The sequence below is a fragment of the Thamnophis sirtalis genome, unplaced genomic scaffold (genome assembly GCF_051295495.1).
Source record: "Thamnophis sirtalis isolate CommonGarterSnake01/CBP01778 unplaced genomic scaffold, rThaSir2_p1.2 scaffold_13, whole genome shotgun sequence".
In the NCBI taxonomy this organism is placed as follows: Eukaryota; Metazoa; Chordata; class Lepidosauria; order Squamata; family Natricidae; genus Thamnophis; species Thamnophis sirtalis.
In genome coordinates this window covers 54,304,287-54,317,055 of record NW_028261393.1, presented here as the reverse complement: position 1 = coordinate 54,317,055, position 12,769 = coordinate 54,304,287, and the positions used below count along the sequence as shown (strand labels likewise).

General features: G+C 53.3%; 1 protein-coding gene across 6 annotated transcripts in view; it reads right to left on the bottom strand.

The window, feature by feature from the left end:
- Positions 1-122: 122 nt before the first annotated feature.
- The window catches only part of DLG3 (discs large MAGUK scaffold protein 3), a 52,299-nt gene continuing 39,652 nt past the window's right edge, over positions 123-12,769 (bottom strand). For 4 of the 6 annotated variants that reach the window (XM_087727799.1, XM_087727800.1, XM_087727803.1 and 1 more), the window contains 11 exons: positions 11,625-11,739; positions 9,673-9,849; positions 9,210-9,285; positions 8,517-8,616; positions 5,871-5,912; positions 4,754-4,804; positions 4,501-4,602; positions 4,039-4,211; positions 3,565-3,674; positions 2,834-2,925; positions 123-2,619 (listed from right to left, as the gene is read on the bottom strand). In XM_087727799.1, the coding sequence (XP_087583925.1) occupies positions 2,513-2,619; positions 2,834-2,925; positions 3,565-3,674; positions 4,039-4,211; positions 4,501-4,602; positions 4,754-4,804; positions 5,871-5,912; positions 8,517-8,616; positions 9,210-9,285; positions 9,673-9,849; positions 11,625-11,739 (1,145 nt within the window). In that variant the 3' untranslated portion in view covers positions 123-2,512. Of the gene's footprint in view, positions 2,620-2,833; positions 2,926-3,564; positions 3,675-4,038; positions 4,212-4,500; positions 4,603-4,753; positions 4,805-5,870; positions 5,913-6,719; positions 6,766-8,516; positions 8,617-9,209; positions 9,286-9,672; positions 9,850-11,624; positions 11,740-12,769 lie in introns of all 6 variants that reach the window. The other 2 variants (XM_087727801.1, XM_087727802.1) reach the window with 1 other exon arrangement.

Sequence of the window (12,769 nt, the reverse complement as noted above, 5' to 3'; positions counted from 1 at the left end):
TGTGAGGAGGATGGAAGCGTCAGCGTTGGATTGTTTCTGGCCCGTGAAGCCCTACAAGGCAATTTTGCCCCCTTCCCACCCACAAAGCCAAGGCCCTCCCAAGAAAACAGCAGCAGACCAGCTCATTGCAATGTTCGTTTATTAAAAATATATGTCTCCTTGGAAGAAACACTGGTAAACCAACTAGTGTCATGGTTGGATACTTTCAGCTATGCCATGGAGGAGGCAGGCTTCCTCCATGAGCCTAGAAGACAGTGACCGGCTATTACAAAATAAAAGTCATCGGAGACGAGCCACCTCGAGCGCTGTTTCTATTGATGCATAGTCCGGTTCTTCAGAACGTGTCTTGCAAACACCAGCTGAGCAGAGGAAGTCGGGGGTGGCCTCTCCCAAAGCCTTCCACCCCCAGGGATTCTCGTACCCGACAGCAGCTTCCTCCCGATTCTTCACCAGTGAACAGCCGCTCTGGTCCTTCCGAAGTTCCACTTGACGTTTCTTGCAACACAGCTGATGTGGGAATGGCTTCTCGCTTACCAGAATGATTCTCCGCAAGATGACAGTTTTCACCCATGTTTAACAATGAAGGCCGTGCACAAATCACACAATGAATGATATAGCTACCTACCAGCTATGGAGCGGACGGCATCGACGGGCTACAAGCCGAGGCCTCGTCCCACCCGGAGGATTGGGACCAGGACAACTCGGATCTCTCCTCCCGTAGCAGCCGTGGCTCTCGCTCCATGGAAACGAGATGTGTACAATCGTCCCTTTCAAACTTGAGATTGGGGCAAGATGGCGAAAAGTGGGCAAATCTCCTCCTCTGGCCCACGGGCAAGGGCTCGCACCCGTCTAGCAACGCTTGGACACTCCACCCAGAACTTCCACAAATCCAACTTACTCTCTTGTTCGGCAATAGAAAAACAAACAAACCCTTTTTTGCACCTACAGTCTACACACTGACATGACCACAAACCAAGGCTTCCCATTAGCAGCTAGCCGCAGTCCACGGAAGACTAACAGTCTGTGCCACACGGAGAGCGCATTCTCAATTGCACTTGCCCTTTGCTATCCTGAAGAATTGCAAGCGGATGTTGGCAGCAAGGAACGCCCGGGGTCCGTCTCTGCAACGAGGGTCATGTAGAAGCACAAAGGAGACGGAGGGTGCGATTCTTCACGGAGCCTCCAAGGATTAGCTTGGTCAGGAAGGGCTTCAAGTGTTGCAACCAGAATTTGGCACAATTCTGCTAGAATAAGAACTTCCCAGGTTCTTGAGTCAATTTTCCACTGAAAACATGGTTGAAAGAGTGACCCTCCAAGGCACAAGCTTCTCTTCACGCCGCCTGCTGCATCCAGCTTCCCACTGCACGGAGCCGCTCCAGGCTCTCCCACGGAACGAGTCAGTGGAACGGAGTCGAGTCTCTTCCAAGGGACCCGACTGCAACACAGAACAGCCGCCGCTGTGCTCATCCCGCACGGTCTGTAGGTTGGGTCTGGAAACTATTTACAATGGGACAATCTTAAAAAATAAGTTAAAAAACTGGATTGTATACCCGTTCAGTTCATTATTAAAATCAAAAAGCTTGGAATAATGAAAAGCCAACACACACCAACACAAACATGATTTTGGTTTAACAGCAGCTTAAAAAAACCTCTCATGCAAACACATCAGGTGACATAAAACAATGTGCAGTTAATATGTAGCGTTATCTTTTTGCTTTTGCGTGCTCAAATAAATTGTTGTCGTTTGTTTCTGTGGCTCTGGGCCCTCTGTCTGCTCCAGAGTGCTGGCTTCTCTCGTTCCAAACGCAGCAATCGGCTTTGGAAGAACCACAAAACGCTCCGTACCATGAATTCCACTTCCACAGCGGTTTCTGTCCCAATGGCTGAGGCAGGGTGGCAATTCTTTCACTAGCAAAGAACATTCCAGCAGCCTCCTTGGATTCTCTAGTCTCGCGTGTGCGTGCCTGTGTGTGTGTGTATATATATATATACATGACTATATTCAGAACATTCTCTAGTCATATATATGTATATATTCAGAGCATATATTATATATATAAAATTACATATCTAGATAAATAAAAGCATTCTGTTGCCTTTTCTTCTTGGTAAAATTGACAGGCTGCCAGTCTCCACTCTACCGAGAGGGGCAAGAACTGTCCATGTGTCGCGTCGGTGGCTCTCGAGGCTCCTTGACCACTGCCACCTCCTGCCTTGCTTTCTGACTTCAACAGTTGACGTATTTTCTTAATTAAAAACACAGAAAACTCTCAAATAGGGTGTTGTCCCCATTTCTAGGGGAGCAGCAGGATAGTCCATGCAGGAATGGTGGGGACAGTCACTTGATGAAGGAGACTGGCCCATCCCGAGAAAAAGAAAAAACAGGACTAGAAAACGCAATTGTCAACCATCTAGAAAAGGGACGGGGTGGCCTTCTCGCTCCCCCTCTGGGGCAGAGGACGGGGGGAAGGGTCGCTGATCTCCTAGTGGGTTGATTGAAGGGAGGGGGACATCACAGTTTCTCAGAGGATGGGATCCAGATATAATGCCCAGATTGGTCCTCGATGATCTGTTTGATTTTACTGTAAATCTCTTCCAGGGAGTCTCCTTGTACAATGGCTGCGGGAGTAAAACACGAGAGGTTGACTACTTTCCTTCCCCCACCGCCTCCTTGGAAGCTGCAAGCAACTAACCCGATCTCGCATGATCGCCCCGTTTTTACCCATAGGAAAACCTGTTCGGCACACTCCTCCCCATTCCTGTGGTGAAGCAGGCAACTACGGAGATGGGGGGGAGTCCCCACCACAAGCTCACAACCCAGGAGAACTCTCACCTGTGAAGTACTCTCCAAACTCCTGCTCCAATTTCATGGCTTTGTCAAAGACCTTGTTGGCCTGCTCGTACGTCTGCCTCCGGTTCATCTCCCTGCAGGGAGGAGGGGAAAAAAACAGCCTCAAGACAAAAGCCTCAGTCCTGGCCGGAGCTCCTCTGCTTCTGCCACTGTCCGAAATCAGACTTTTCCTCCGCTTTCTGAGGGTCTCCTGGGCCGCTAGGGCACATCGGCATCTCACCTCCACCTGAACGGACAAGGGTGGAGGGGAAATGGGAGGGCTGCGGCCTTAGGAGAAGGTTCGTGGCCGACGGATGGTGTGGATGACACAGAGAAAACTGAGACCGGCAATTCTTGGATCCGAGCGCAGGGAAAGGTAACCCCTAAGTAGGTTTTAAATCCACCTGCAGCCCAATAACGGTTCTGTCAATCAAAAAGCCTGAAGGGAGAGTTGGATGCACTACGTGGAAACCCATGATTGAGATAACTGCAGTCCGCTTGTCCCTCCCACAGCAACCACTGCACTTTCCGGCCTCCTCTTTGGAGAGGTCCTGCTCCTCTGCTGGTCCACGGCCCTCAAAGGTAGCAGCATCCAGGTAAGCGCATTCATGTTTGGACTGATAAACCAGCCAGAGCCACTCAGCCAGTGAGATGGGTGAGGCGTAAATTGGAGGAATAAATAAAAAGTTTTTTTAAAAAACCCAACCGCTAAAACCTCCGTGTTGTTAACTCACATGAGCGCTTCGATGGATTTGGGCTTGATGAAGACCGCAACCGGGTACAGCTGTGCTTGCTGCAATCTTTTGATCGCATTGCCCGACACATCCAGGATGCAGTGCTTCCCCTGCGGGAGAGCAGGACGCCCGTTAACCTCACAGCCCGCGCATGGCACTTTCAAGAAGCTTTGCCCCCCTCTTCCCCCGCCCCAAACTCATCAGGAGGACCACAACCCGAAGCAGCAGAGACAAGGCCATCGGACAACGGCTTACTGGGTGGTCCATTTGTTTCCGGTATTTTAGGGCTTAAATGAGATTGTGATCAGCTTCAAAACAAGCTGATCCGAAACCTGGCGCAGAGTCTGCTGCTGGTTTGACAGCGGACACCATGCAGGTAATGCGTGAACTGAATGATGGCACGAGTCCCGAGCGGCCACTTGGCCGTGCGGTATTTTGACCAAGGATGGGCACAGCCCGCGGTGCCGGACTCACCCGCTCAGCCACTGCCCGCACAGACTGGACACTGGTGCCGTAGAGATTGTCGTTGAACTGCCCGGCTTCGATAAACTTGCTGTCCTGAATGTCCTTCTCCATCTGCTCCCGTGAGCCCACAAAGTGGTAATCCTGTCCGTCAACTTCGTTTTCACGTCGTGGCCTGGTGGTGTCTGAAAAGGAAACGCACGGCTTTTTCTGCAGTTCAGAGCACGGCGGCATCTGTGGGCCCAAAGCTGTGCCCTTCTGACGCAATCGGCAGGCATGGCTGACCTTGACCGCGCAGCCTGGCCTTTTAACCTCCGCTGCAAGCAGAGGACCAGCTGATGGATGTGAACATCCATCCTCTTATCACCCAAAACATCTGGAGCACAGGGCCTATCGCATCACTTGGGAAGGCGTACGTTTCCCTTAAATCTCACCCACCACCCCAAAAGAAACGACAAGGGAGCCATCGCTTACGAGGCACACAGGATCCAAACTTGTGTGGGAATTCTGAGATGAGGTCATCGTTGACTCGGTCCTTCATGGGCCCCAAAACAATCACTGGCCTGGCGTAGTGAACTAGAAAGGCAGAGCAAAAGAGGAGGAGTTTTGGAGACCAGCTGTGACATTCAAAGCTGATCGGGGAAAATAACGTGCAGAAATCTTTTGAGAGCTTAAAGCTGTCCTCCAGAAAGAAGACGACGGTGAACCTGCCTTTTTGCCAACTTACTTTCTTGCCTCATCACAGGTTCGTACGACAGAATTGTGTCCTCTTGTCCTTCTGAAAGAATTGGAAAGAATCAGTCAGCCACGCAGCAACAACTCCACACCTCACTGCCAAATGGCAGCGCTGTTCATTTCTGAGGCATTAAACCTCCCTGACATTTTCATTTTGCCTTCGCAATCAGGGAGAAGCAAAGGTCTCCCTCCACTGGAGCCAATTTTCCCTCTCAGCAGAATTTCTGGCGAACCGTCTCCGAGGGGAGCCCCATTTATAGCAGCCCAGCCAAGCTGGCCAAAAGGTGAGGGACACCGGGAGGGACAGTTCAGCAACCTTCTCCCCCAGTTTGTAGATACAATCAAATGACAGGCGGACGTTGGCACTTCAAGAGAGCTTCTGCGCCCAAGGACAGAAATCCCACATGGGAGCCAAAGTCCCTTATCTGCTCTTTTGGACTTTAATCACCTGTGTGAGTCAACTTGAGAGACCACCTGCTGCCAATTACCTCCAATAGACCGATTAGATCCCACAGATTAGGCCTCCTCCGAATTCCATCCGCCGGCCAATGCCGACTGGCGACTACCCGGAGGAGAGCCTTCTCTGTGGCTGCTCCGGCCCTCTGGAACGAACTCCCCGTGGGGATTCGAACCCTCACCACCCTCCAGGCCTTCCGCAAAGCCCTTAAAACCTGGCTGTTCCGACAGGCCTGGGGCTAAAGAGTTTTTGCCCCCCTTCTCGAATGGTATGGTTGTTGTGTGTTTTTTAAATTTTGTATTGTTATGTCTCGTCTTTTTATCCCCGTCTGTACCTCCTTCCCTGATTGAATTGTGAGCCGCCCTGAGTCCCCTTCGGGGAAAAGGGCGGCATATAAATGTAATCAATCAATCAATCAATCAATGGGGGGGCATAGAATCGAAAGGATCCTGTTCAGGCCTTAAGTCTCTGCTACCTGAAACCAACCCCTTTTACCTGGCGGACTTATGCTATGCTCCAATCCCAACTGAAAAGAGCCACCAGCCCACAGAACAGACAGAGGCACTGGCAGCTCTGAACCCCCCCCCCACCTCCCCCAGCATGGGATGAAGCCAGAAGGGAACTCGGGTGGGAACAAACAGGGGACACTTACTGGAACTGCTCTCGCTGTCACTGGTGTTGGATGTCACACCCTCTGCAAACAAAGAAAGAGGCCTGGATTTAACGCACAGAGGTTGACAGCAGGGGATACCAGGGGTGGAGGGCCACAAGCGCTGGGGACATGGGAGAGGAGTCCACGTCCCCGGCCCCTCTGCTTCGGTGCGGAGGGGAGCCTAGCTGATCCACTCCACTCGGGAAGGAGCCACGCGTGGATCGCTCTCCTTCCCCCCCCCCCATCACCCTCTGCGGCAGGCACCCCAGAGCAGCTCAGGCACAAGCAGGGTTGAAGGAGGACATGCAGCCCTGTTCCTGGCCGGCTCCCCTTTGTCCCCCGAGAGCACACCCCTGCCACTGAAGCGACAGAGAAGGGAAGAGAGGAGGGGAGGGAGCGGTGAGCAAACGGACGACAGGAAAGAAACCACAGGGCTGCCCAACTGAGGTGTCCCCATTGAGGCAGCAGGGGAGGAAAGGAGTTCACACACACAGTGCAAACACAGCAAAGGTTCAGTGACCTGGTTGGGGGGTGGGGTGGGGGTTTCCCAATAGGAGCCGGGCCCCATTTGGCTGGCACCTGGCTGCAAGAAGGCCTGGAGACGATGCCGGCCTTTCTCCTGGCCAACTGACTGCGCTGCTGGGGAGCCCCTGCTAGGAAGAGGCTCCTAAGACCCATCAGCCTGTGCCGAGAGGGGTCCTTCCTTTGGAAGGAGGCGGCCAGTCTAGGGACTAACGGTGAGGCAGGGCTGGTGGGAGCTGAATCTGTGCCAAGCGTCCCGGGAGCTTCCTTCCGGTCTCAGGCATGCTAGCAATGGGAAGGGAGGGTGTGTAGTGAAGTTCCACTTACTCAGGTTCTTTGTGCCATAATAATCGTCACTTAACCCAGGGAAGTCCTGATTCACAGCCAGCCAGAGGGGAGAGGAAGGGGGGTGGGGGGAAGAAAAGAACGAGAGAAGGAAAGAGAAAGGGGGGGAAGAGAGAGAGAAAGGGCCAGGACAGCATTAGTGACAAGAGTGCAGAACAGCTGAGAGCTGCAACAGCAAGTGAAGTTAAAGCTCGTGGATCAACGCTTCCAACCACCTCCTCGTCCCAAAACCTCCTCCTTTGAGCAGGATCTCCGGAAGGAAAGGCAGGCCAAAGCTTGCTCCAGAAGAAGCCCAGACACCAAGGCAGACCTCCCCAACTGCCTGGGGAGGAGCAGAGGCCAATGCTCTGGGCCTCTCTCTACCAGGCTAACCAGGTTCAGCAACACCAAGCAGAATCCCTTGTTCCGAGACCAGCTACCCCAACCGGGGCTACTGGGAGGATGCCCCTTATCCAGAGCAGTGCAGACCTCAGCAACCCAAGCCCAAGAATTCCCTCCCACCCCCACCCCAAATGGTAATCTGATGCTCCTCTCAGCCAATCCTTGGACACCGGTCCCCCTCCCGCTGCCCCAGGGGTCGATTCTTCACTTATCCCCACCACGGGTGAGCTCTCTACTACTCCCTGGAGTGACTAGCCTGCAGTCACCGTTACCCAGAGCACAAAGCGAAGGCAGGATCGTGCTCAAAAGATCCACCAGGCTGCAGAGAGTTTGGGCTGAGTTATTCTCAGCTCTCTTCCCCTCTTCACAGAGCCCCAGCACCTGCCCGGGTCTCGGCAGCCCCCAGGAATCAGGCTTTCTTGCACAGGGGATGCCCTTTCTCGCGGCATCCTAATCCTTGACTGCTTTCCTGGCCAACAGTACGAGAGGAGCAGAGCTTTGCGACCCGGCATCTGCTTAGCAAGGAGAAGCTCTGAAGTCCAATCCCCGTGCAACGGCAATCAAAGGGATCGGACGGCAGGCAACAGGAAGTTGCTGGGAGTTGAGAAAAAGGACGAGGCCAGAAGGGCCAACTGGGATGCGCTGTGGCTTCAGGCAGAGAAGGCCGCCGGCTCTGCGAATGCGGCACGAGAGCCTAACGCTGCCCTTCACAGGGCGAGAGGGCCCATAAAACCTGCTGCTTTTGGAAGGGCATCCCTGGTCATTTTGTAGAAACGGTGGAATGTGCCCACCCACCTGCTGATTTATCCTAAGTTCTTGGGCAAGGGAAGGAGAGAGAGAGACTTGCCGCTGAGGCCTTTAATGACCCCGGCTGCTATCAGGGAAGCCCACGGGGGCCAAGCTCTGCCCCAAAGACATTCAGAGGGGGCCATTTGTAAGGCTTCAGCTCTTGGCTACAGGGAGACAGCTGAGCAAATATGGGGCATCAGGAAGAGTGAAGGGCTCGTCGTTGCAAGCGAAGTCTGAGAGGCCCCCTTAGTTAAAGGCAGAGCAAGGAAGCCAGGAGGACCCAGGGGCTTCTCCCAGAGGCCCTGGCTCAGCCGTTCCTTGCTGCAAGCTGCCTCTGACCTCGGATGAAGGACCGTTTGGCCCTCCGTCCATCTGCTCACCACCATTCACGGCCACAACATTCTCACGGTCCTCCTTCCGTGTCATTCAGACAGGCTGATGCTCCCCTAGGCAGCCCAGCCTCGAGGCAATGCAGGGTCCGCCAAGCCGACCAGGTCTGGGGCCAGGCAGCCTCCCCCCCCCCGAGGAAGCCGCGTGCCACTTCTCCCTCGCAGGGGGCAGCTGCTGGGGCTCCCAGAGAGAATCCGAGCAGGGCAAGCTGCTACTTACGTTCCTGTCCGCTGCTTTCCTGAGCCAAGTTCTCTTTGCTCTTGTAAAAGGGGAATTTTCGAGAGAGACGGAAACTCTTTTTACGTTTCGTTTTGATCAACTGTGAAGAAGGTGAAGATGCAAGGGGTGCAGAAGGAAACAAAAAGAACAGGAACAAAAAGGACAAAAAACAATGGAGTTTAAAGCATGCAAGAAAAATTAAAAAATGAACAGACAACGGTGTGATCAGTGTCAGGGAAGCTGCCCCTCAAATGAAATCATGGAAATTACATGTAAATGGGGATGCGAGAGGAAAATCAAGGGTGGAGGAAATGATCTTGAGGGATGGTGGAAGACGACTAACAATTTTCATTGCCACGACAACATGGAGGGGTCCCCATGGCCCAGCCAAGCTCCCTGGCTCTCCACCAGTCCGTGGAGGAATTCCCCGTCCCAGCCTTCAGCAAGACCTCGAGAGAATTCAGGGCCGGCCACCAGAAACTGTCCTGGGCCACAGAAGTGGAGGAAGTCTGAGGATGTTGTGTGTGTGTCTGTCTGTCTTCTCCTGCGGACCGAGACCCTTTGTTCAACCCTCACCTGAGGTGCACTGGCACTTGCAGGAACTGTGCTTACACCCCAGTCGGATTTCATTCAAAACCCTTCCCTGCTTCTCACACTCGCACACAAACACACAAGCAGCCAAGCGGCACTTACTCGGTTGGATTCTATCATCCCTGTCCGAGCGTGGAACTTCACTGTTTTCAAGCGTGCTCGTTCCTTTTTTTCCACCCTGACAGCATCAAGGAAAAGAAAATAGATTTAAGGGTGACTTTGATCTCCACTCGGCTCCCTCTTCCTGTCCCAATGAGATCTTCCTACAAGAACCTCACAGAAATTATTGCCACGTCGGATTCTTCAGGCCTTCAGTGGAAGGTAAACAGAAGCTCAAAAATCCAAACAGCCCCCCACCCCACCCCCCAATCACGAGCAGAATTTTCTCTGCCACCTGAAAATCCCTCGTGCTCGGAAGCAAAACACAGGCCCAAGTCCTCTCGGCCCCAAAGTCCGTCTCGGCTCTTCCTGACATCCCCCCTCAAGAAAAGTGACACAACTGGCCAGTGAACACCCCCCTCCCCCCGCGCGCCACAAGGGCCACCGTGGCAGAACCAGCGCTCACCTCTTCTTGCTGGGAATGACTCCGATCTGCTCACTCTCGCCGTGAGGGGTCACCAGCCTGGCCTGCCACCACTCGTCATCCGAGGCATTGATGACGTGCAGAATGTCCCCGTAGGAAAAACTGAGTCCCTGGCTGGGCAAGCAGCTGTCCCGAGTTCGGTCATAGTCAAAGAGGGCCCTGTCCAGGGATGAGGCAGGTTAGCAGGATGGCCAGAAGGTCATCGTCTGTCCACAAAGCTCCACGCCCCGAAGGCTGGGCCTCGGACCTCCCGTTGGATGCAACGTCTTCTTCTAGCCTTTCTCTAGGAGCCCTTCCTTTGGCCTGAGCCTACTGCTTCAAACGGGGGCCTCTCCAGCCAGGACCATCCCAGCGCAAAACACCTCACTAGACAGTCACTTATCTGAAATGGGATAGGTTCCCCTGCTTGGGCAGGGGGCTGGACTAGAAGACCTCCAAGGTCCTTTCCAGCTGCATTGCATTGCATTGCACTGCACTCTATTCTATATTCGATTCTATATTCAATTCTATTCTATATTTTATGCAATTTTATTCTACATTCTCCTCTATTCCATATTCGATTCAATTCTATATTTTATTCGATTCTATTCTACATTCTCCCCTATTCCATATTCGATTCTATATTCGATTCAATTCTATATTTGATTCTATTCTATTCTATATTCTCCTCTATATTCTATTCTCCTCTATTCTATATTCTATTCTAGAACTAGGAGGGTTGCTGTTTTGCAAGTTCCTCTTCCTGCCACCAGGGGGCGCGCTGTCCTGTGCCTCTGCCCCATTTAAGGGTTTACTTCCTGCTCGGCACAAAAAAACCCCAGGAAAACGTTTTGGTTGGGGCTGGATCAGGCCTTCCGATCTGGCATAACAAGCCTCCTAATTACCACAACCGGCAGCTTGTCCATTTCATCAGTTTCAGCTAAATTGTGCTCGAAACTACTCCACCCAATAGGGCTGAGTCTCCTCTCCCAGTGCAAAACGGCTTGCACAGCGCTGCCTCGATTCCAGGAGCAGCCGAGGACGTGCTGGGCAAGATGGGAAGCCTGGCCTCCTTGCCACAGAAGAGGGAAGCGGGAGTTGGGGGAGAGGCCTTTGCCAGGACGGAGGCTTCCAGAAGAACAAGGAGCCAAAGCAGCTAAAAAAAAAACTCCACCGGGGTTGGCTTGTGTTAAAAGCAGCCGGTGCTGAAATTACAGAGGGGCAGCCGAGTGCTCGCCCCCAAATCAGTCCACGCACCCCTCAAGAGAAGCAGCCAGCGACGGCCAGAGAGCCGCTTCATGGTGAAGCCAAAGGCTTCGTCTCCGTTCCTACGTTGGGAAGACTGAAGAGAACTTGGCAGAAGAGGCTCATCCCCCCCCACCCACCCCCCTGGGCAGTGCTTGTAGAACATGCTCAACCACTAAACCAAGGTTTACCCCAATTCGATTTCAGGATTCATAGTGCCCAAGCAGGTGCCATGGCTGGATTTGCTCAAAAACTGCGCTTGGCAAGTCTTTGACCAAAGGCCCCACGTGGACTCAGAGGACCTGAGAATCGGAAGGGGTCCAGGAGTGCCCCACCCAAGGCGGCCAGGGGCATCCCAGGCGCTGGGTACCCCGTGCGATGCCTTGCTTGATGGGCGCAAGGGGCCTGCGGGACGGTGCTTCGAATGGAAGCCACGTTTCAGGAAGAAGGGAAACGGCCGAGCCGCCAGCCGAGGTCAGAATTAGGACGACTGAAAAAGGGCGAAACTTTGTTGTGAGTGATTAAAACCAAAGGGTCTCCTAGCCAGGCGTTTAACACACCAGCCTTCTCGGCAAGGGGCACCACGAGGCCCCTTTTTCTGGGGGGGAGAGAAGCAGAGTCCACCTGGAGTGCGGCACAGTAGCAAAAAAAGGAATCCAAAGAGGCCCTTCGACACACACACCCCTCCTCAAAAGAGTCCTTCTGCTTACCGGACGTAAAGGGATCTCTTCTCGCTTGTCCGAAGTGAACCGGAGCCCGAACTCATGCTGCTGTTCATCATCTGCTCTCGGAGGTCATGGATCTTGGACTCAAAGCGGCTGTACTCTGCAAGCACAAAGGAGGGAGGGTTGGGGGCCATCCAGCCCAGCAGGGTCTCTGCGTTTCACACAAGGGAGCAGCCAGCCGAAGCCATCACCTGTGCGCTATATCCGAGCACTGTTTACTTGGCAGGTCCTGGGCCAGATTCTCTGCATACCTGACTACAGGTGTTGGCCTTTGAGAAAGTCACAGCTCAAATGGGGCATGACAAATAGGCTAAAAAGGCAACTAAGAGGGCCCTGTCAGTTGTTATTCCGTATTCTGCGTTTAGAGTGTCGTCACGGCTGAGATCACTCCCTCGCAGAAATGCTCCTGGGGAAGGAGACAGGAAGAGGCAGCTTATTAAAGCTCTTCCCTTCAAAGGTGAGACTGAACAGGTAGGCTGACATCAAGAGGGCAACCTAAGAGGCACCAACACAGGAGGAGCACTTTACACACCAGGGGAAGGACGGAGAGGACAGACAATCCCAGAATTCACCTGTTGTGGCCGGCCAGCGGAGCAGCAGAGTCGGGCAGTGAAGAGGTTGGGGAGGAACCTGGGCCAGTCCTGGAGTCTGGGGAAGACTCTGAGGAGGGCTCTGTGTCAGAGGCAGAGAGGGGGCCAGGGCCGTATGCCAGTTATCAGCTGCCTTCAGAGTCAGACAGCAGTGAGGCAGAACAGCTGGAGCCTGTTCCCAGTGTGCGCATGCATAGAGTTGCCAGACGAAGGGAACAGCTAAAAAAATGGGTCAACTAGGGAGTAAGGCCACAGGTGGACAATGAATGGCCCCTCCCAGAGGAAATAAAAGAGGAGCAAAAGGGGAGTGGAGTTTGCAGGAGACAATTAGTTCGCTTAATTGGTTCGTGACTCTCTGAGACTCCTTGCCAAGTTTTGCAGAGATCGGCCTGGCAGCTCTCCAAGCCAGATAAGGTCTGTGACTGTAAATCCTCCCTCGAAAGACTTTTCTGGATGCGAATGAGCAGAACTCACAGTCAATTAATAAAAGGGGTTTTTGTCGGGACAAGGAGTCCGCTTCATGCTCTCGGGAAGCCTCGG